This window comes from Lepisosteus oculatus, chromosome 19 (genome assembly GCF_040954835.1).
Source record: "Lepisosteus oculatus isolate fLepOcu1 chromosome 19, fLepOcu1.hap2, whole genome shotgun sequence".
NCBI lineage: Eukaryota > Metazoa > Chordata > Actinopteri > Semionotiformes > Lepisosteidae > Lepisosteus > Lepisosteus oculatus.
Genome location: NC_090714.1, coordinates 15,416,092 through 15,438,064, shown reverse-complemented (window position 1 = coordinate 15,438,064; position 21,973 = coordinate 15,416,092). Strand labels below are relative to the sequence as shown.

General features: G+C 45.0%; 2 protein-coding genes across 10 annotated transcripts in view; both read right to left on the bottom strand.

Moving 5' to 3' along the window:
* The window catches only part of LOC102698361 (myosin-11), a 34,974-nt gene extending 23,900 nt beyond the window's left edge, over positions 1-11,074 (bottom strand). For all 5 annotated transcript variants that reach the window (XM_069180685.1, XM_069180686.1, XM_069180687.1 and 2 more), the window contains exons 1-3: positions 10,967-11,074; positions 3,485-3,851; positions 2,085-2,241 (exon numbers count right to left, since the gene is read on the bottom strand). In XM_069180685.1, the coding sequence (XP_069036786.1) occupies positions 2,085-2,241; positions 3,485-3,832 (505 nt within the window). In that variant the 5' untranslated portion in view covers positions 3,833-3,851; positions 10,967-11,074. The remainder of the gene's footprint in view (positions 1-2,084; positions 2,242-3,484; positions 3,852-10,966) is intronic.
* A 7,035-nt stretch (positions 11,075-18,109) lies between these two features.
* On the bottom strand, positions 18,110-20,680 carry cep20 (centrosomal protein 20). Of its 5 annotated transcripts, none has more exons than XM_015360145.2 (4): positions 20,575-20,680; positions 19,785-20,003; positions 19,426-19,510; positions 18,110-18,757 (listed from the first exon to the last, which is right to left on the bottom strand). In XM_015360145.2, the coding sequence occupies exons 1-4, from the start codon at positions 20,600-20,602 to the stop codon at positions 18,607-18,609; spliced, it is 483 nt and encodes a 160-aa protein (XP_015215631.2). In that variant the 5' UTR covers positions 20,603-20,680; the 3' UTR covers positions 18,110-18,606. The 5 variants fall into 5 exon arrangements, with proteins under 5 accessions (XP_015215631.2, XP_006637377.2, XP_069037070.1 ...); XM_006637314.3 differs by having other exon boundaries at positions 19,806-20,003; XM_069180969.1 differs by having other exon boundaries at positions 18,667-18,757; positions 19,810-20,003.
* Between the last annotated feature and the right edge of the window lie 1,293 nt (positions 20,681-21,973).

Here is a 21,973-nt window from a genome sequence, read left to right as displayed (position 1 = left end):
TGCATCAGGGTGGGGAGTTGCTGCTTGACCAGAGAGGGATAGAGAGCAAGCTGGGCAGATCACACAGAAGAGAGTGGCCATGTGAATCCCACTCACAGTGGAGCACTATGACATCGGCTGCCATGCCAAAGAGAGGGTCAGGGAGGCATGGGTGTTTGTAGCAGAAATTAGAAGATGCTATGGGAGGTGCTTATCCAGTGCAATAAGCAATCTGATAGCTGCTCATGAATACTTAAAAAAAAAAAAGCAACTGCTTTTATTTTCAATTCTCAGTGAGGCACGAACAAGAAGTTTGTCTTAAACTTAGGAGTTAAACTTAGCACTCCTGAGTGCTAACAGCAGTCAATGACAAAGCAAAAATAACAGTCAAGTGCATCTATCAGCACTAATGACCACTGTGACAAGTCTGTGGTACTGTGACGGCAGTGCAGCTATCTGGTTCTCACACTTGTTGTGGTGTTAAACCACTGTCACTGAGGAGGAGGGAAGGAGCTTGAGCAGCTGAAGAAAGGCCCAGCTCACGCTACAAGAGAGATCGTCAATTCACACGTCTCTGCCTCTGTCCTCATCACACTCTTAAAACGCTTAATTCAGAATATCACTCCTGGTCTGAAGTTTTTTTTGCAGATCTTATCACGCTTGACCTTAGGGATGATGCTTTGGAATCCCAAATACAGCTACAGCTGCAAGATCCATGCCAAGTTACAAGACTCCACATCTGTGAAAGTTCCAAGTGCCTTCAAGAGGCTCTTTAACACCTTAATTTCCCTTTGGAATCAAGTCTTAACTATTTAACTGAAATCTCTCAACCTGCATGAGAGAGGATCAGCATGAAGCTTTGATCAGCTTTCTGGCACATTCAGTATAGAAAAAAAAAAGTTTCCAGGGTTTTCTGTATTTAAATCCTGAATAATATGGATACTGAAAGACCATTCTGTTAGTTTCTTCACAAGCCTGGCTGCCACTATTGGGCAGATATGGAATTGATCCTGCTCCATTTTTTTCCAATATTTAAAACCCAAGAGTTGGTGAACAGGGCATTCGCAGGGTGAACAAAAAAAGTGTGAAGATTACTGGTTTATCGGTTGGTAATTAAACAAGGTGGCTCATTTGATTAGTAAAAAAAAAAGTTATCTGAACAGAAGTTCCACAGTGAGAGCATTGTTAAAATCGGCTTTCATTGCTGCAAGTAGAGCAGCCGACCCACAATCCACCTGCAAACTTGTTTTCATCTTTATCAGGGTTCGAGACCTGTGGTTTAGAATTCACAGATAGGTTGTGAAGAACTAGAAATGGGATAGGGAAGGTATTTACATTAGTCAGCTGAGAGATAAGGACTATTCAGTTTTATTTAAAATGAATTCATGATGGCTGTTTTTTGGCTTATTTTAATGTTTGCAATAGGAAACAGAAGAGCTTTCACCCATTATAAAAATAACCCCCCCCACCCACCCACCTCCGCACCATGGACTGCTTAGAGCGATTCCCTGTCAAAGTGAATCCAAGTCAATGGCTGTTTCGTCAAAGCAAAGCAACTTCCTAAAGTACTTCACCTGGAGAAAGCAAGAAGGTTCATGGGGAACGAGAGCAGCCCAGGTAATTAGGAACAATTAGAAGTGATCAGGGAGAGAAGTTGACAAATGAGGCAATAAAGCACATCCTGTAAGGTTGGGTTCAAGTCTCAAGGCAAAAAGACTAGCAGGCGTCTCCTGCACTGCAATGGGTCCTGTGGGACTTTAAATGTCCCCGTTTACTACCCAGCTGACAACCCACTGATCTTCTGCACAAAAACATTCTAATGAAGGAGTTCAAGCAAGCTTGGAAGCTTCTCCTCAAGACCAGCTGATCCGCAGTCCAGGTCTTATACAAGGTCACACTCTCGTATGTAGACGAGCTGGTGCTCACGGAACAGAGATCCTCACTTCAGACTACAAGAAGGACCTTGGTAGAGCCCTTTAATACATCTGTGGAAAGGGCAAAACGATCCACAGAACTACCATTTGTGGGACACTGCCGAACCCTTAAGAAGGGAGAGAGGCCACTGCAATAGGTGCTTCTGAGCCGTTTCCAAGGCCAGGTCTTACCCTGCAGCATGCTCCTGTAGGCGTTGTCAGTGATGGAGTAGATGTGCGGAGGCACCTCATGGCGCTTCTTCCCTTTGTACATCTCAATGATTTTCTCCGAGTAGATGGGCAGCATCTTATACGGGTTCACCACCACGCAGAACAGCCCCGAGTAGGTCTGGGGGAGAGCAAGGGAGAGAGGCACCGTCAGGAGGGATAACCCACCGCACGAGGAGGCCATCAATCAGAAAACCTCTCGAAAGCCCAAGCATGAAGGGCTACAAGAGGAGAAAACCTGTCTATTTTAGGAGAAATACTGAACTATCGATAGGCAGTTGCGACAAGGCTTTGGAACAAGTGAAAACCACCACTTGGCATGAGTTTAAAATTGACATTTGTGGGGTGGCTAGAATTTAACGTAGGCTCTCCTCAATTTTTGTGATGGACATTGCATCATGCAGCTACATGAGTCGTTCTCATAAAATAGACTTCATTTCTATCGTCTTTAAAATCAAGGGTGATGACTACATGATTAGAAGCCATTTAATGCAATTGGACAATTTGTAAAACAAACCCTGCAAAAGCGTCGACTGATTCAGTGCAGCTGAAACTGCTGCATGCTTAGAAGTACAGTATCTCGGGCTCATATCCCAACTACATGAGTCAAGCAGACTCTTGCAACACACAGAGGATACCTTTGGTTGGCATGCATGCAATTTAAAACCACTCTTCTGCAACTGAATAAGCCAGCCTTACCACATTCTTGGGCTATGTCCAAGATTCTGGAAAACCTTTAAAAGCCAGCAGTATCTCTTCTCCCAAATCCACAAGGTTGTATTTCCTGCTCTGAAGGCCAGGCTTTCTGCCCATTATACAGTACCATACTATCCTCTCCTTTACCACGGCATTACTGACTCCTGTACATGCCCAGGAAAGCCTACTTTGTTCTAAATTGCTGTGCATTTTGAGCTGAATTTCCTTATGCAGATATATTTGCGGGTAAAACCACAAGGAATATGCTGTACCTGAATGACAGGCAATCCCAGCACAAGGAATGGAAGATCAAGGTGAACAGGACTGCATTTATCCCCAATATTTACGCTTGATGGCATGCATTTTATTTGGCATCATGGGCACTGCAAGAACGGGGCTCAGTGGGCTGCTCGTCGTAGGACAGAAGGAGCTTTTCCAAATCCTTCCACTCCTGTTGGGCTTAAGGATGCATTCATGATCTTGCATTCCTCTAAGCTTTGCAGCCCAGCAGGCTACCAAGTTGAGGAGTTTTGCTTAGTTTTCCCCCCTTATACGGCTACAATGAGCAACTGGCTAGACTGATGCCGAGTTGTCATTGGCCGTAGGGGCATCTCCAGGAGTAGAGGACTATAAAAGTGCGAGAGGCACTGCACAGGAAGCATACTCACATAGATGAGGCCGGAGAAGTACCTCTCCCTCAGGTTGTGCAACACCGACGCCTCGTTCAGGCAGGTCAGCTCAGCCATGTCCTCCACCTTGCTGAACTTGGGCGGGTTCATCTTCTGGATGTCGTCCTTGTTGAAGGTCACCTTCTTGCCGTTCTCCGTCAGCTCCACCAGCACCTCGTCGCCGTGCTCCTCCTTCATGCTGGCCGCCTCGAACCCGTGCCTCTCCGAGGGCACCCATACCAGCTTCTTGGCGGACCAGTCAGCCTGCGCCAAGGGGCTGTTGATGTTCTTATCCAGGAAGAGAAATTTCTCGTCCTCGCTCAGGGCGGTCCCTGGTTTCTTCGCCATCTTAATTTCACAAGGTGAGCTGCAAGTCGGGGGGGAGGGGGAGAAAAACAAGTGATGACTAAAATGATCAACAGGTCTCGACAACACGGGATCCTGCCGTTTTATTTTGTAGTGTGCATTTCTAATCGCAGGGATAAAATGTTACATCAGACTGTCTGGCACACTCACATGGCTGGGAGGTAAAAACAAAAAAAGTTTTTACATCTACATACACACAAGAATAAGGACCTAGCAAAGCCATAGTCGGTCCCAGTTAGGACACTGTACAGGAGAACACTGGCTCCCAGCTTTAAAATTATTTACACCTCACTGACAGCACATGGTGAGCAGGCCTCCAAGTCCTCAGTCACATGCGCTGAGGGCGTGTCCTATACCTGCTCCCATGAACGTGGCCTGGAAGAGAGCTCTTTTGAAAGCAAGTTGCCATTGTACTCTTAGCCATTTTCGGCACAACAGCACTGCAAGATCATACTGCTCCCCTCAAAGACGAGCTGTTGGTCTTCAGCTCCTATTAGCCCAAGATCTAGAATACAGTGCCACCTGGCAGTTCATATAGTCCTAAAGAGGAAGAGCATGGTCTGGTCACAGGCCTTCTTCAACACCAACGTCATGATCAGGCGTTTTAATTATATGCAGTTCACTTCCTGCATATTGTGAATTGTTTTTTTTTTTTGGAAAATGGTTCGAAAGTTCCACATTTTGTGAAGCTGACCAATTGAGCGAGACGTTTCAGGTGGGGTTGGTGCAGTACCCTGCATTTTAAGCATTATTAAATGCAAGTCCACTGAACCCCTTTGCTAGAGGAAAACACAAGCTGCAAGTCTCAGAAAGGGTTAATCATCCTTATCCACGCAATCTCTCGGCTTTCAACAATCTCAAAGAACGCTCCCTCCCCACCGCCACAGACCCATCAACAAATACAATCCCTCCTTTAGAACTCCAAGGACAGAGCAGGGAACTGCTGCAGTAAATGCTACAACGTGTGATGAAGGCTAATTTCTGTCCTTTAGGTCTTGTGTTGCTGCATAAAAACCATCTACCATTAGCGACAATTGCAGCCGTAGTAGTAACTGCAATAAGAACAACATCTCCGATTCAGGGCAATGTAAGCCCATGCCGGCATGACCATATAAGGGCAAGTTCTCTGCAGCTGGAGTCTTTCTGTAGACCTAAACAGCAAAGCTAGCTAATTTCCAAACAAAGCCCTTATAGGGAATAGTATGTCTGCAGCCAGGCATACAGTCACAAGCATAGTTTATGCCAGAATGATAACATGCAACATGGTACTTCAGGGAACTGGGGTTAAATGTTTTGCAAAGAAAAACCTTTACCTCCCACAACATTGCACTGGGGACACTTCCAGGCCTTATTTACAGGAGCTATCAAATCAAGGAAAGTTAAACGCAAGTTTATAGCTCATGTTGAATACCATCCGTGGATTTTAAATGCATTTTGGACATTATCTCCATTTTAAGAGAAAGGCCCACATAAAAAAAATAATCCAATACTACTAAATTGGTTCATAAAGAATTGGCTTCTTTCACAATGGAAGAAGGGAAAACTTAATACAACACTTGGCAACATAATGCCTGTAAGAGATTGCAGACATGTTAATTGTGATGAAATAACGTTTTTTTTTTACTGCATTTGACAATTATACATCAAAACTTTGAAACAGCATTCCAAACATGTTTGCATGTATAGGAGTTTAGGGAACTTCATTTACCTTCAGCGCTTTGTTTGAAAGGGTTGGTTAAATCTCTAGGGAACCTAATGTAGCCAAATTGTTTCAGTTCTTTGCAAAACCTTCAAGTTCTCCAAAAGTCTGTAGAGCAGACAGGTAAACCACTATTTATTCACAAATTAAAAACTTGAAAGCTGAATAGTTTTCCCACACACATTAACCCGCTGAAAAAAAAAAAAGCTCAGCTAAACTGAAAGTTTATATAGTACTTGGACTAAAACAAAAACCAAAACACATGCAGCTACTGTACATTTCCTGTGGGATAAGCTGCTTTCCAGTAAGGCCGATTGTTGCTACACTAGCTTGTGGGCGTGTGGGGGGGGGAAGAAAAATTCAAGCTAGGATACGAATGCCTGTTTCACAAGCTTCCAGCACGAGAACTCGCAGGGGGTCCTGGATTGATAGGAAGACTAGATGACTAAGACAGGCAGAAATTCTCCGGTCTTTCATGTTTTTCCCAAGGCTGTCTGAGGTCTCCCCCGTCCTGGCAGAGCCCTGACCTCCACAGAGAGACGCATTGGCCAATACCACAGAGGCAGCTCCAGTCTCCCAAGACCTCAGCAATGTTCACACAGGATCCGCTCCCTCGGGATCTTCCGAGGAGCAGTGGGAAAGGCGCACAAACCACTGCTCCTCCCGGGAGCAGATTCCAAGCAGCTGGCACAGCCAACACAAGCCATTTCTAGAGTTGGTTTAGTTGGTATTCCGATACGATCACCTTGGGACCCTTTAGGAGGATTAAGTGGGTGGAAATAAAGCTTGTAAACATTAGGTCAAGTAACTGTCAACTAAAGGAAACCAGTTTGAAATAATGAAAGCCTACCCAGATAGACAGCGACTAAGGCTTGTCACCATTTGCATTTAGTACCCAACTAACTTGATTAGCTCGTTTATTAAATATCCCACCCGGGTTCCCCCCCCCAAGCCTTATAGCTTAAGCATGAAAGGATGTCCCTTCTGTTAGCTCTCTTCCTCCATGGGGCTGGAGACAGATGTCTGGGTTTTGTTGACACTATCTGTATGCTTATCAACTATGTGCGAGCAACACTCGGAATCGCCAGCAGTTGAAGATCTGGATACAGATCCCAGCTGCTCTGCAAAGCTTATAGGAGCTTCTATTTGTCAACAATGCGGTGGGGGGGGGGGGGCAGGGGGAGGATGTGCAGATCATGGAAAAAAAAAGTCTATATAAACTCCCATTTAACAGCTTTCTGCAAACTGCTCTGGGGACTACGTTACTTTTAGGCAGCAAGACTATTCATGCAATAGAGAAACTGCCTTCTCAGCAAAGAACTTAAGACTAGGGATTCAAGCGTCACAGTGTATTGAGGGTAGAAAACGGTAGGCAGGCACTGTTGCATTTATTAGGGTCTTAAGTCACATAGACTAAACACAGGGGTAGCTTGGTGAGATAATGGAGATCAATGTGGTAGCGAGGGTCATCCATATAGAGAAGTTTCAAAGGCTAAAAACTTCAAGTAATGGCTGTGTGCAAGCGGCTGCTACAGTTGAACCCGCTATTTCACTTTATAAACACACAGCGCTATAGAAAACCCCATTTTTTGCCTTTCTGCGGTTTTTGCTTTTAGCACAAGCCAGACAGCAGAAGCAGAGACCCCCAGAGGGGATGCGTCCAGGCAGGGGTCCCGGGACCGGGCCTTTGTGAAAGCCTAGGGAGATGCTTTAACCCCCTGACTCGGGCTGGCAGCAGTGGCGCAGAAGGCACAAGCAAGCAGCACAGCCTCCGCCGTGGTGGGAAGGGCAGGGCAAAAGACCGCTTCCTCAGCTTCACAAAACAAAAGCTGAACTTCCCTTCGCAGCAATAAACCGCTCATGCCTGCCGACGGCAAAGCGGCAGGAAACCGTTAACTCCCAGGCCCAAGCCTGCCCCATGGAGGCCCAGCCTCCTTCCAGTGCAGGAGGACATTCCCGCGGCTGAGCAAGGATCTCTGCTTTTACCTCAGGTACGCATGCAGGAGAACCCGGGGGAGGGCGGGGACGTTTTCTGCTCAAGACCTTCAGATCAATCATGGAGTCTCTGCTGTACATGAGCACAAGACAGCAGTAGTACAGTAACCTGGGCCTGCAGCCGATACCTCCTCCTGTACCTCCCTCACCCCATGAAGGTTTCTAACCACCCCTACATCCCCTTCCTCTCTCGTTACTACAACGGACAGCCACGCATGATCAAAACATCACATCGCCCCCTTCTTCATCAAAAAGAAAGGTGCAAAGCTCTTAGACTTGGATTTCATTTTCAAATAGAAATGGCTGATAGGGTGGTATGTAACTTCTGGGGGTTTTTTTTATTATTATTTTGGACTCATGCTAAAAGAAAGCTGAACTGTTAGCCGACATACCATGGCACTTCAGTCAAAGAGAAATTTAAATGCTGCAGCTCAATTCTAGTTTTCAACTTAAAACTTAGGAAACTGTCCAATAAAGACTTAATTTCACAAACATAGGGCCAGCATTCTTACAAACCAAAGGATTAAAGAAAGCTAGTTTTCTTCCAGTAGCAGGAATAACTCATCTTAATGATACATTTCCCAGGATTTACAGCCTGGGGTCACCACCCGAGTAATTCTATCCTCTAAATATGTTGGATGTTATGGCTTAATTAAAACAAAGCATCTCTGACCCACTTCAGTTCATGATGTCCAATACATTTTTGAAGTCCATGCAACGGCAAACTCATTCACAGTTACCTTAATCTAAGCTAGACTGCAGTGGTAAGAAAGTTATTTTGACATTGTAGGTTTTGCATGCAAAATACGTTTGTGTTGCATCAAATGGAAAGGACTCATTTAGACTCCCATGTTTCACAATGCAGAACACCAATCACTTTGCCTAGCCCACTAGCTTTTCCTCCAGTCTCTTGGGTGTAACTCTCTACCCGTGTGCTTCAACCCTGCACAACCAGCACAGCACCTCGGATTTACTCAGAGGTGCGACACCGAGTGCCCTGAACTCCAACAGCCTCCTGTGAAAACTACAGTACATCATTCAATAAGATAACCAACTAAAATCCTACAAGATGTTCCATAATAAACTGAATTTGTTTTGCAGGCAACAGGGACTCCCCTCACCCACCTGGATGATGTGACAGCAGCCATAATGAACCAGTCCGCTCCCCACACACCAGCTATCAGTGAGGAGAGCAGAGTGATGAAGCCAGTTCAGAGATGGGGATTATTAGGAGGCCATGACTGGTAAAGACCAGGGGAAAATTTGGCCAGGACACTGGGCTAGCACCCCTTGTAATGCTGGTTACCACATTTTAACACTTCGCTAAGGATCCATACATGTTTATTGTTCAGTAAAGACTCAGCTGGAGTTTGGTAAAAATAAATACCAAACAAAAAACAGTGCTTGCCCATAGGCGAGTTAGCCTCTGGACTTTTACCCTTGTAGGGAATGAACGGATTTGCCACAGGACCTCTCAGCTACAGCAGATGACTGTGCCCGTGAATCGGCCTTCAGTCATCACAAGTCACAGATGGGTTAATAGTGCTGTCGGACGTTTAGAAGAGGATTCTGCAACACAGCAATCATTATGCCTCATCGCATTACAGCTTTGGGGTGGGGGAGGTTATATATATATATTCATGCAGGGTTATAACGCATATTGCGAGATAATCCAGGAACCATAGGGATCTCCATCTCCACAGCTGAGGGACAATTCCTCTGCGCACGTATCCGATGAGCTACTTTAAAAAAAGCCATATTTGGAGAACAGGAAATTCTTGGTCAGAGTTCAGCTCATTTCTTTTTTGTTCAAGCAAAGTTAACTTCCTCCAATTTGCTGTAGAATCGACAATGAGCTTTATTTGGCAAATGATATTGAAAATAAGACGTGTGCACACCGTGGGACAAATACTGCTTACAGTGGTTAGGAGACAAGGCAGCAGTTCAGGCAGAATTAACCTCTTCCTATTGCCTCAGCAAGCATTTCCACAAGCTGTTCTGTGCTTCAGTACCAACAGAGGTCTGCTGGAGTAACCCTGAGTGTTCTCAATTGAGCCTTCTCAATTAACTAATTAACAATCAAGATTAGATTTTTTTTATGCAATAAGGTTTTGAATTGCCTTTTGAACAGTCTAGATATTATATATAAAACAAAGTTGGTCAATTCAGTTTGCTGGGGGCTGGCCTGTTCCGAGTCTTGTCATGACAGCACTGCAAGCTGGCTGTGGAGCACTGTTTATCTAAATCTCCTCCACAGATCACAGGCAAAAAAAAAAAAAAAAAACTCCCCTATTAATGCTGAAGCAAGGAAACTGACGTAAGAGGCTAATGTTTACAGCGATAGAGCCCGATCCCCATCCTTCACTCTCCTCAGTCCTGCACAGATGAGAGAATTAGCCCTTACGATGATGACGAGGCAGGATTGTAGCAACTCCAGTAAAACAAGGTATTTAATGTTTTATATAAGCTGTGGCCAAACTATTTCTTTATTTCAGAGCATACACGACAGTGTTTGTACCTTTGTTTCCTGTTTAGTTTTCCGTGTGAGTGTGTGGGGAATTCCTTTACCAGCTGGACGCTTATCACCATTACACATCAAATATCTGCTAGGGTTAAAACGGAGCGCACTGGAGCAGAAACAAAACAACCTTTCCCATGCTTTACCGCAGAGAGTCGGCGAAACTGTACACGCCGCGACATTGTATAGTTTTCACTCGGTTTACCGCTAGACACACACACAGGGTACCCTAACCCGGGCGCACACACCCGAGGCAGGTGCGCCGACAGACGGAACTCCAAAGCGCACCTGAGACACCGGAGGTGAGAGTCTCCGCCGTTGCGCAATTAAATAGCACCATTTACAGAACCTGGGACGACAAAAAAAAGCGTCAATAAAATGGATTATCCGGGTTTTTTTTTTTAAAGTTGGCTCCCCCCCAACCATTTTAAATCGACCTTCCTTTAGCTAAAGGTTGTATGTCGGATGACATCCGTTTCGCAATTAACGGAGAAACATTTCAACACAACTAGAACACGAGTTGTGAACTACCCCCGATTCTTTCTCCCCGGTGCTTGCGGACAGACGCACCTGTCGAATCAAATGAAAGGCACACCGGTCGACAGTACATTTCCCGGGAATTAATCGGAGCTAGAGAAACCGACAACAAAACACGAATTCGGCATAAATACTGCTTTGAGTTTCCGTCTTGGAAACCTTTCAAAGATGAACCAGTCTGCGCAGCTCAGGGGCTCAAAACAAGACGTTTAGGAGTCGTGCATCTCTCTGAAGCGAATGACAGCCGGGAGCGCTAACAGTCCGCAGCTGTGCAGACTCCTGCGCTCTGTAACGCGTCGCTGGCGCTTGCCCGCCCAGCTCCGAAACCAGGGCGCACCGCTGCTGGAGTCACAGGTACGATACTCACAAGCGGGGCTGCTGCCTGTCGGGATTTGGAGAGTCCTGTGCTTGCGGGGAGTACTCCACAGACGAACTGTCCAAATTACCATCCTCGCCCTCCTTCGGAGTATTTAAACGCAGCCGCCCAGCGGGAGGGAGGGGCAGAGCGGCCTGACCCGCCCCCCTCCCTCCACACGCTACTGGGTCCGGACAGCACGGCGCAGGGCGAAAAAGCCTGCCCTGGCATCTCCGCATGCAAAACTGTGACGAAGATAATGCGATCATGGGGTGGTTGTCGCTTTTAGGACTCTTAAAATGTGAAATAACGAAAACAGGACGTTCTGCATTTCGAGATGAACGTTTGAGCCTAACGAACTTTACTCACGCAGGGCAGCGGCAGGCTGGCTGGTACAACAGCGCCCCTGCAGAACAGCCGCATCGCGTTGTCCTCCAAGAGGGAGTCACCCACAGCCCCGTGTGCTGGAGCTAATATTCAGGCAGGCATCGGCTCACCTGGCAGTGAGGAGTCTTCAGCAGAGCGCAGGTGAAGGTGGGCTCACCTGGTCAGGTAACCCTCACCAACACAGAGCCGATCCGGGGGGGTCCAGAGTGCAGCCCTGGCCCACTGGCAGCTTCACCCCCTCCGATCTGGAAGACCTGTGCAGGGGGGGGCAGGTGAGCAGTTAACGCACACCCCAGCATCTTTGGGGTGAGGGAACAGTTTGAGAAGGGGGCTGGTGGAGGTGGAGCTGTCCTCAAAGGTAAAGCAGTGGCTTGCTCTAGTGCCAATTGATTCCAGAGCTTTCTCCCAGCGACACAACGCAACCACCCCTGTGTCCCGTACCCTGCTGCGCCATGAGCACAGCTTGCAGCTGTCCGCCTGCTACTGCCACCACTGCTAGGGACAGAATAAAGAGCAACACAAGCACATCTGGAGCGGACAGCATAGGTCAGGTCTGGCTCAGCAGCCATCTTTGTGTTCAATGAAACACTTACTGCACGTTATCCTGAGCCCTTGCTATGAAAGGTGACATGTTTCTATAGATATTGTACTGAATTATAACATTTGCAGAAAACCGCAGTCTTATCCTGCCAACAGCTGTGCTGTTATTGTTTGACTGGAAGGCATGTAAAACAACATACTTTTCCTGGTTGCATTCCAAACCCATCATCATCATTGTGCCTATAGCAATATTTACAAACGGTTTTACTGCAAGTCGGCCTTTTTTGTCTCAAGAACTGTTCTGCTGATGTTCACGATGCACAGTTGCCTGTGCTGGAGACACAGTGACGGCAGGACTTTCAGAGGACGAGGAAGGATGTGAAATTGCCTCTGCCACAAGCACAACCACAAGTGCAGAAGTCAGGCCGGCACAGACAGATAAAGTCTCTTGTTTTCTTTCAGAGCTAGCCGACACTGGCCCTTAGACATGAAAGCAATGAGCTGATAGGAAAATTCCATTAAACTCCATTCACTTGATCAGTTCATCATATAAGTACCCGAGTCCAGGTTTCAAAGGTTTTTTTGCAATAGATAATTCTGAAAATAACCAAATATATTCAGCACTTTCACTGAACAAACACTTGGTATGAAAAGGCTGTGGCTAGTGTTGGCTGTGAAAATGCGTGCACGGGTAAATTTCAGTTGAACACCCGTGACCTAGTGTGGGCTGCCTTCTCATGTGCGTTCTGTGCATTGGCGTTTTGTTAAAGTTAGTTTTCTCTCTTGTTTTCATGGTGGCTGAGTGAATTGGGTAAATGGGGATATTTCAAAATATGGGCTGGCTGATGCTTCCTCCTTGTACAAAGCTCACATTTGTACAGCTGAGTATTTTACTGGTGCAATTTGACCCCTCTAGCATCCCGGTACAGGTTCAGAGACATAACCCATGTTCCACACGTCTGCTGTTGTGGGCAGATGCTCTGCAGGTAGATCCAATACCGTCTTATTTTTCTCTTAAGATAAGATAAGATCCGATCACTTTATTGGCCATATACAATTTCTTATATTAGGAATTTTGTCTTTTTGCATACCCCAGCTTGCTCTGCATGAGAGACACAGACAGGGAGAGAAGCTGGGGGTCAGAGCGCAGGGTCAGCCATTTATACAGCGCCCCTGGAGCAGCTGGGGTGAAGGGCCTTGCTCAGGGGCCCAACAGCGTAGGATTCCTCTGCCGGCTGCGGGATATGAACTGGCAAACCTTCCGGCCACAGGCGCAGCTCCCCAGTTTTTCGCTTACTAAGATCTGAAAGTGAAACACCTCTGATCAAAAACTGGGTGATGTTCATCCGAGGTGTGCGGAGAGTCCCTCAGGCATTCTGACCATGCCGTTGGCATTTTTGCTCCATTGTTTTTATTGGGAACCAACAAGAGGGTATTCCTTTCTTAGCAACACAGCTGTGCAGAGCACTCCAGAGCAGCTGTTCTTGGTGTTGTCTATCGGAGTGGTTGACATCGGCATTCGTAGGGTCAGCTTGTATTTTTTGAGGCAGCTTTGTAGCTTCCCCAGAGGCGTTTTCCCCAGATGCACACAGCTGGACAGACACATCCCCCACCCATGCCAGGAGCTGCAGCACATTCCTCGCAATCCCTTACAAGCACCAGAACAGCCATCCTCCCACCACCACCATGAAACTGGAAATCCCGGGCTTCCTATATAAGGTCAGCCATATTATCTCCTGCCTTAAATCATTGCCGGCACGCTTTGTTTTCCAGGCCCAGAGATAGACAGGTATGCACAGGGAGAGGGAAGAGAGGCTCTGTGCCCCAGTGGCGTAGACGTATGGTCTTGGGCGGGGGGGGAGGTCGATGTGAGTGCGAGGTTTCTGGTCCTCATCAAGACGAGCAGAGTGCGCGGCGAGGATGAGGACACCGCAGCAGGGCCTGCGGGGCTGAGAGAGGGGAGCTGTGCAGCAAAGCCCTGGGAAGCCTTATAAGGAGAGCAGGGTCTGTGAGGAATCCCTCCTGCATTCCCCATTTACAGCTGTAACGCAAGCAGCCCGGGACACTGACTAAATATGGTGCAAGGGGAATAGGATCTTAAAAACAAATTGTGCTGCAAGTTCGAAGACAGCATTCGCTTTTCCACTTCCTTCTTTATTTGTGAGTTTGTGCTTCCAGATTTCCAGGTTTTTTTTTGACGAACCCCTACCAGGAAAAAGAGAAGTGATTTACCTGTCCTTCGGCAGCTCCTGGAAGTTTCATTCTGGATCTGTCAAAGCGGGCGTCAAACCTTTCGGCACAGGTCACTCGGGGGCGGTTAACAGGCTATTATCCTCCAGCCGGTTTAAACTGGCTTTCACTTTGCTTTGCTTTCCTGACACGTGTGGCTTGATTAGCAAGCTAATAAATCAGACTCATTCTGTCTGAGGGCCCAAAACACAATTAAAAGCTGCAAAATCTGGGAAATGAATTTCTTAAAGGTGTCGAATCACGGTGCGGTGGAGGTCTCACGCAGTTTCCCTTGGGATTTTTCATGTCCTAGTTTGATCTCCTAGTTTATGGAAGAGATGCCTGGGACAGGAGAAACAGAAGAAATGGGCCGATTGTGAGACCCAGGCAGATCCTGTCTCTAGGCCTTAGAGCTCATATAGCTCGTCACTGTAGCTCCTTCTCTGGAGCTCTTTCCTGCCCGCAGAGTCGCTCTTGCACAGGAAAACGAGCCCCCAGGTGAACTCAAAGAGCCACAGGCCATGAGCTGAGTAAGCGGTGAAATTCATCCTAGATTACTTTCCTTTCTCTTCTGGTTTCTCTCCGTGTTTTTTCATTCCCTCAGAGATCAAAGACTCCAGACTTCTTTCTCTATTTTTTTTCAGTCTAGTCTTTTTTTGTCTTATTTTGGTACTTCGGCCCCTCCCACTGTCCTTTTCCATGCACTGCCACCCAACAGGAGAGGGAAGTTTAGAACAAACTTGAGATGATTATCAGCGAGCCAGCATGCGTATAGACTTAAAAAAGCTCTTAACAAACACGCAACAATACAATACCAAAAAATCTTTAGGAATATAACCTTTTAAAAGTTTTTTTTAAAGGAGTTTACTAAATATACTATCAGCTTGTGTTCCCAAAATAGGACAAATAACTATACGTGACACCAGGTTGAAGCATAACATACATTGCCATTATTTATGAATTCCGCTAACACCAGTGGAATGCAAACGGACTCTAAATTAAGCTCAGGATAAACAAGCCGTCTCATACAGTAGCAGGTTAATTAACATCACTTCAGAACTCCAAAGAGGTCTATAATTTATCCACAGATGCACACACTCAGTGTCACCCCGTTAATCCACGAAATAACAGACAAATCTTCACACCAGCATTTCAGTTTCTATCTTTATGTCTTTGTAGCATGATAATCTAGGTTTCCATGCTGTTTGATGAAGTTGGATAGGTCTGGGGTTGGTCTCAGGTTTCACTGTCAGCCAGCCAGACAATGAGGGTGTTTTTGCAGTTCATGAAAAACACAATGCACAGCCGACAGAGCTCTCTTCAGCTATTGTTTCTTACTTTCTGAAAATAGGGTAACTTGATCCAAAATCTCAAGCAATCAGTCATGAAACTTTACTGATATAAAGCCTACCCAAGCATGGGAAACTGAGCGCTTCAGTAAAGATCCATTAAGTCATCGATTAAAACAGAAATGTCATTCAGAATTTGTGCTTCTGTGTGTTTCTTGTGGCGTAAGCCAACCCTTTAAAAAAAATCGCTATAAATGGTGCCGCCCTGGCATTCTTCTCCGGACTCCAGCCCACATGAAAAACTTGAGGAATGTTACGCGGAGACTGATATCTTCTTGGTCGTCCACGCATTGTTTGCATGGCCAAGCCTGAGAGTGTCTACTCTCAGGCTTACCTAACACCTGCGTCTGGACAGTCGAATACGCCATGGGGGGCCGGACTCAGCTGTGCCGTTATCCCTGATAAGATGAGATGCAGACGGTGGTTTGCAGGTCTGTCCACAGGGGAAATCAGAGCCCGACAGGTTCAAAGGTCAAGCTACTCCTTCCTGTCACCCGTGTGCACAAGAGAAGCTCACTTCCTGTACGTGTGTATGGAACCACGGCCAGGCTAGACAGACGCCTGTTTTGATTACTTTTTGTTTCGGTGTTCTTTGAGGGAATGTAGAATATATGGGCTCAGTACTCATATTTTACAGCTGCAAAGAGCTTACAGCATCTCTGCCACCCACCAAAAAAAAAAAAAAAAAAACAGTATCAAGATCATATCACAGAAAGGAAATATCGGTGTTTGTCATTTGCCATTCACTGCTAGAGTTCCATCATCCTTAATAGTATTGTCTTCGGACAGGAATAGAATGGTGTATTAATCTTGTCCAACAGTGATTTCAAATTATTATTCAGCTTACCACTAGTTCTTCTCCCTGCATATAAGAAACGTCTAACAGGGAGAGTTCCATCAGTCCTGATTAGCTATCCAATAAGAATGTCAAGTTCCCTTTTATGGTATGTGAGGAAACGAGACGAGGAGAGGCCCGTGAGCCAAACAGATGTTTTTGTGACCCCAGCCAGAAAGACACTGCCGGGACTCTCCTGCTCCTCTTCACTTTGAGAGGGGAGTCTATGGAGTCTGTCGTCTCCATTTCAACTTTTTAAAGACCTCTGTAGAGTTCTAGAGAAAGTGTTTGGATTTTATTGCTCTTCATATCCTGGCAGCTAGGACAGATTTCCTTTCCCTCATCTGGAAACTGCCTTGACTGTTCCACTTTATATGAGCATGCCGACTTTTCCTTATACAGATGTAGTGCGCAACACCGACATGTCTGGCGCAAGCTAAGAGAGGCTGGGTGCCAGACAAGCAGGATGGAGATACTAATAAACATGATGTTGTAGTAAAACTTGTATCAAAAATAAAGCAACTACTACCTGCTGTTCCAGGAAACCTCTCCCCATTAGATCAGTATCATTCCTGAAAAGTAAAACTCCCACAACTGGATATAGGTTACACACTTTGCTTTTTTTTCTCCGCAAAAGAGCCATGATTGTTAGTTACCTTAATGGGGCAAAAATAAGATGTCTTGTCTTTTTTGTTTTACGGGGAAAATATTGTAACAGATTCTCCGATTACGCTGTTTATGTGACGTGCAATCCTCAAGATACAGCACAGCTGTTCACGGCACAAGACCGCACTCAGAGAGAGGAAGAGGGGTCATCCTTTAGAACGCAGAACCCGTGGAATTTTAATGAAAACAAATCACTGCAAACAAATGTATTTGGTATCCAGCAGATTGTCAAGTAAAAATGCCTCGGAAAAACATTTCAGTAGCACTGGGATTTTTTTTATGTCCATATCAGAACATCCCAAACTTAACTGCACTTTGAGAACCTTGCAGGTGGTTCATAGATGAAGCTGCAGAGTTTGACACGTAATCTTGTCCAACAGTGATTTCAAATTATTGAAACCATTGACACGTAAGGTAAACTGCAAGCGTCCGAACTTCACAAGTAAAGTTCACACCTGAGGAAGGCTCCACGGCCGAAACGTGTTTTCTTTCTTCTCTTTTCAGCATGGAATAAACCTATTACTTGTAACTTTACAGGTAACTGATTAAGGTACATATGCTGGTTATGAGATGTTTTCTGATTAATGTTCTCCTTGTGAAACACAAATTGTTTTAAATTGTTTTAGTTTTGCTGAAAGATGTATATTAATCTTTAATCTTAGATCTTAATCTACATTTAACTTTCATAAAGCATAAACAAATATAACCTATTAAATACCAATACATGAAATGAAGACACAGTGAAGAAGTACAATAGATATATAAACAATACACTACTGTAATTATAATTGGGAGTTACTCCCATTCAAAATTAAGGGTGTTTTGCTCGTAGTGTTCATAACCCGTGGCTCACCACTCCACCTGCTGGACAAAAATGTCCAGTGCAATTATGTACATAGAGTTTGATCCAATGCCCCTTAAACATTTAGTTTATTTTAAATAATCTTCAAAACCAGAAAAGTTGCTTTCATAATGTAATTCTGACTTAATATAAATGCACTTTTATTTGATTTGTCTGATTTTCTGTCATATGGAAATATTCATTTGAAAATGATGTTAAATCACTTAAATTATTGGTATAAAATTTAAAATTACCTATGATACTTTCACAAGAACAAAATACACAAAAACTGAGGTTCACTCACACACTATGAAATAAATATCTTTATTGAATATAAAACTGCATGTAGTTCACCAGGTGTCAGAATTAAGGACATGAAAACCATTAGAAAGAATCTTATCTTGTGTACTGAAATGAGGTTCCTGGAAATGTATGTCTTGCCCTCCCTGATTTAAACTCCCAAAATAGCTGTTCCTCTCAAAAGGATTCAACAAAGATACTGGTAGTTAATTCTGTCACAGCTCTCACATTACAACAACTGTATAGCAGATTCTCGTAGAAGCAACACAAATGCAACTCAATTAGTACAGAGGCTGGTAAGTATTCAGTGGTGGCTGGCGCAGACGGACTTCATCCTGGGATCTTATCGGTGAGGGGATTTGATAGAGAGATCCAGTTCCGAGCACAAAAGTGGTCTACTACAAATTAAGAAAAATACTGAAGAGCAGTGCCGTGCTTTAATGTCACCAAGAGAAAGGCCTATATGTCCGTCCCTGGTTTGTCTCTGGGAGGAGCAATCAGAGGGTCACAGCTCACCGGCTCTGTTGCCCTCGCGAGAACTGAAATTGTTCTTCTCGGAGGCCAGAGGCGCTGCCGGCCTTCTCAGTAACAGCCTGGTCCCTTTATCACCTTGACCGCTGTTCAAAAAATGGCCAAGCAAACTGTAGAGAAGTGGTCTGGGGAAAGAGAGGGGGAAAAAACAGATGGTACATTTACATCAAATTACAGCCACAGCCTTGCGTCCTGCTTTGAACTCTCTCCCTTCAGGTATTCAGCCCCACTCTACATTTCTGTTTGCCAAATGCAAGGTTAATGTTTAAGTACGCATTGATTGCGATTGTGTTTTGCTTACATGTTAATATGTCTGCTTCATCAGTCTTCTGCTGCACCGAAAGCAAATTCCACCAGCTATCGTTGTGTGGCAATAAACAGTTCTATTCTTTACTGAAAACACAGAATAGCCGCCATTGCTGTTTTATTTTAATGACATGTCAGTGTTTTCTTTTAAACTTTCTTTCTCTAGCTGGGACGCCAATAAAACTTCAATTCCTACAGCTGTCCAAACACAACGAATATAGCCCATGACCGTCTTACTACCTCAAATCTAACCTGATGCTGTTTGCCTCAGATTAACCTAACATGAGACAGATGTGTGACTGTTCAGCCTCATCTTCAGAGCACCGTCTGGGACAGTCACAGGGCTCAAAAATGAATAAAAGCAGTATTTCCTTTCATTATTTAAATTAAAAAAAATCCCCTGACCAACTTGTAGTTTTCAGATATGTGTGAGGGTGACAGGCATGGGTATGTACTGCAGTAGCTGCTGAAGATCTGGGGCACTTACACAGATCTGGCACTGGCGTCCTCCACCACGTTCAGTTCGTTGGCCAGGAACTGCCTGTCGAGGGGCAACTCCGGCTGGCCTGACTCTGTAGAAACACCAGGGCAGACTGTACTTTAGGTCATTCTGATGTTTTAACAAGAACCATATAGAACAATCATGTCATGATGACACCATATTGAACAATTACATGATGACATCATAAAACCTTGCCTACAGTAATTACAGCTACTAAGGAGTGCTGAAGGAATCCGGTCAAAACGGGATAAGATTCTCCCTAACTCCAGGATTCAGGATATTGGAAATGATAGATGCCCAGCACAATGATTGATGCCCATCCCCGCCCATGTCAGGTCCCTGACCTTCCCCTGCCCCACGCCTACCCACGGTCAGCACGGAGGCAGTGTAGCGGTACTTGTTGAAGTCCAGGTACTCGCGAATCAGCTCGTTGACGAGCAGGTTCTCATGGGACAGGGGAGGCCGGGCTTCATTCTGGTCATCCAGGGCATTGAACACTTCGGCTCGGATCCGGGCTTTCAGCTGACCCAGAACCCCCCTCGATTCTAGGGTCTCCTTCAGAGCTGGCCAGGAAGCACACAGACACACAACCACACAGTTAAAAGCATCCAGAATCCTTAAGGGGCACTGACAAAGGCAACCCAGTTAAACTTCAGACCTGAACTAAGAGGAAGAGCACTTAAAACTGAGAACTAGAGGCATCTCATACACAGAGAGTTGTGGGAATGTGGAACAATCGACCCAACCTGCTGTTGAAGTTGATATCCCGGCTTTTGTCAGTAAAAGTCTGGATGAGATCATCGGATCAATCAACTACTTCCAAACGACATCAACGGGACGAATACCCACCTGTCGTTTATAAAATGTACTAAAACTGTCGTGATGCAGGAATAAAACAAAAAAACTAATGAATTGCAATCTGGGGTACAATGCCTTATTATCTCGTGATTTTTTATTTAAATCCCCCTGCATGTTAAAGTGTAAACTAGGTGTGTTGTCTCCGGAAAATAACATTCAGGCAGCGAGATTTATCGTTTGAGACATGCTCCTAAAGACATAACACAAGGATTAAAAGCAAGACCTAAAACGTTTACGGGGTGTATTACTTAATACTTTATTTAACACTGAACTCACCCAATTTCAGCTCCGTTGTCGTCGCCATCGTAACAAACCGCCACTTCCGGGGTGAAAGGTCAAATCATGTTCTTCCATTCTTGGCTGCCCCGAGGTTCCGCCTAATTTAAGTGGGGCTGCTGTGAAACCTGAAAATTTACAGGAAAGATATTAAACTGCGTTATTTAAACATTCTTGATCACGCACAATCGCAGAGTAGATAAGAGACGGTATTTCTTCAAAAACTGTTAGTATGTAAAGCGCTGATACTATGAAAATCCTAATTTTATACGGTATATAGTATCTAAAAAGCTAACAAATAGACATTATTCCTATTTTGACAAAGAAAGCTCATTTTAATGTGATTTTGGCACTAGGTTTACCTTAGCGAAAACAAGCTTTTTTTAACGTCACTTAAGGGTAAAAACAGCACAAAAGTGCTGATTCATTTGGTTGTCACGCAAATTGATTCACCAGGCAGATACCTTTTTCTTTGTTTTGACAGCGAGGGCAGAAAAAGTTACAAAAGGGGACCATTAAAGAACTGTCACTGTAGCCGAACAGGTCGATCCTGTTGCCCGTTTGAAAATGCAGACAATGCAAAGACTGCCTGCGAGATTATTTTCCAGGATGAACGAGGTTTGCTCATGCAGCACCAGCTACACCAAGGGGCTCCCGATTCCTCAGGCACGGTTGGCAGATAACGAGAGCTCTCTGCCGGAGAAGAAACCGCCTGGGTTTCAACAGAACATTGCTTTTCCAGCAGCGCAAGCATGTAATTACTGCTTGGAATAACAAAGATGATGTTATTAACATATGTTAACATGTCTGTCACAAAAAGAAGTAAAAATGCTTGAAGTTCAAGGAAAGAAGATCTTGATGATCTTAACCTGGTGGGACAGTACACAGGCGAATACACAGAATACGAATCTCAGTTGAATGTTTTATACAGATTTTCGGACAAGGTTCTTGTATATTGTCCTGCTTGTAACATAAGGGGATTATGCTGCATTTTCCTTGGAAAAAAGCACAGTTGTGACCCAGTTGTGAATGTAACATCATTTCCAGTCCTTTTTTGATGAGAGCAGATTTCACATAATTCTAGGACACATGGAGAGCAAGCTGGGGTATGCGAAAAGACAAATTCTTAATGCAAAAAAATTGTATATGGCCAATAAAGTGACCTTATCTTATCTATGACTATATAAATGGCCCCGGTTGAAGGACTTCAGCAAAACTCAGTTTATTCAACTAATTACACACAAAACAAGCACCGGGAAGAAGTCAAGAAATAAAGCTTGTATGGGTGGAAGCAGTGTGATGCTCGTCATACATGCTTTATAATGTAGCTTGCATATTTCCTCGAGCTCCACGGTGACACCACCCCGCACGTTAAAGGAGGTGGCACTTTCTGAGCAGG

Bases quoted from the DNA above. Each gene is read 5' to 3' on its own strand.
- cep20 (XM_015360145.2), bottom strand. From the start codon at position 20,602: ATGGCGACGACAACGGAGCTGAAATTGG. The intron at 20,004-20,574 runs GTGAGTTCAGTG...CTTCCTGGCCAG, and splicing joins GACAACGGAGCTGAAATTGG to CTCTGAAGGAGACCCTAGAA. The intron at 18,758-19,425 runs GTAAGTGCCCCA...CTCTTTCCCCAG, and splicing joins GACGCCAGTGCCAGATCTGT to ACCACTTCTCTACAGTTTGC.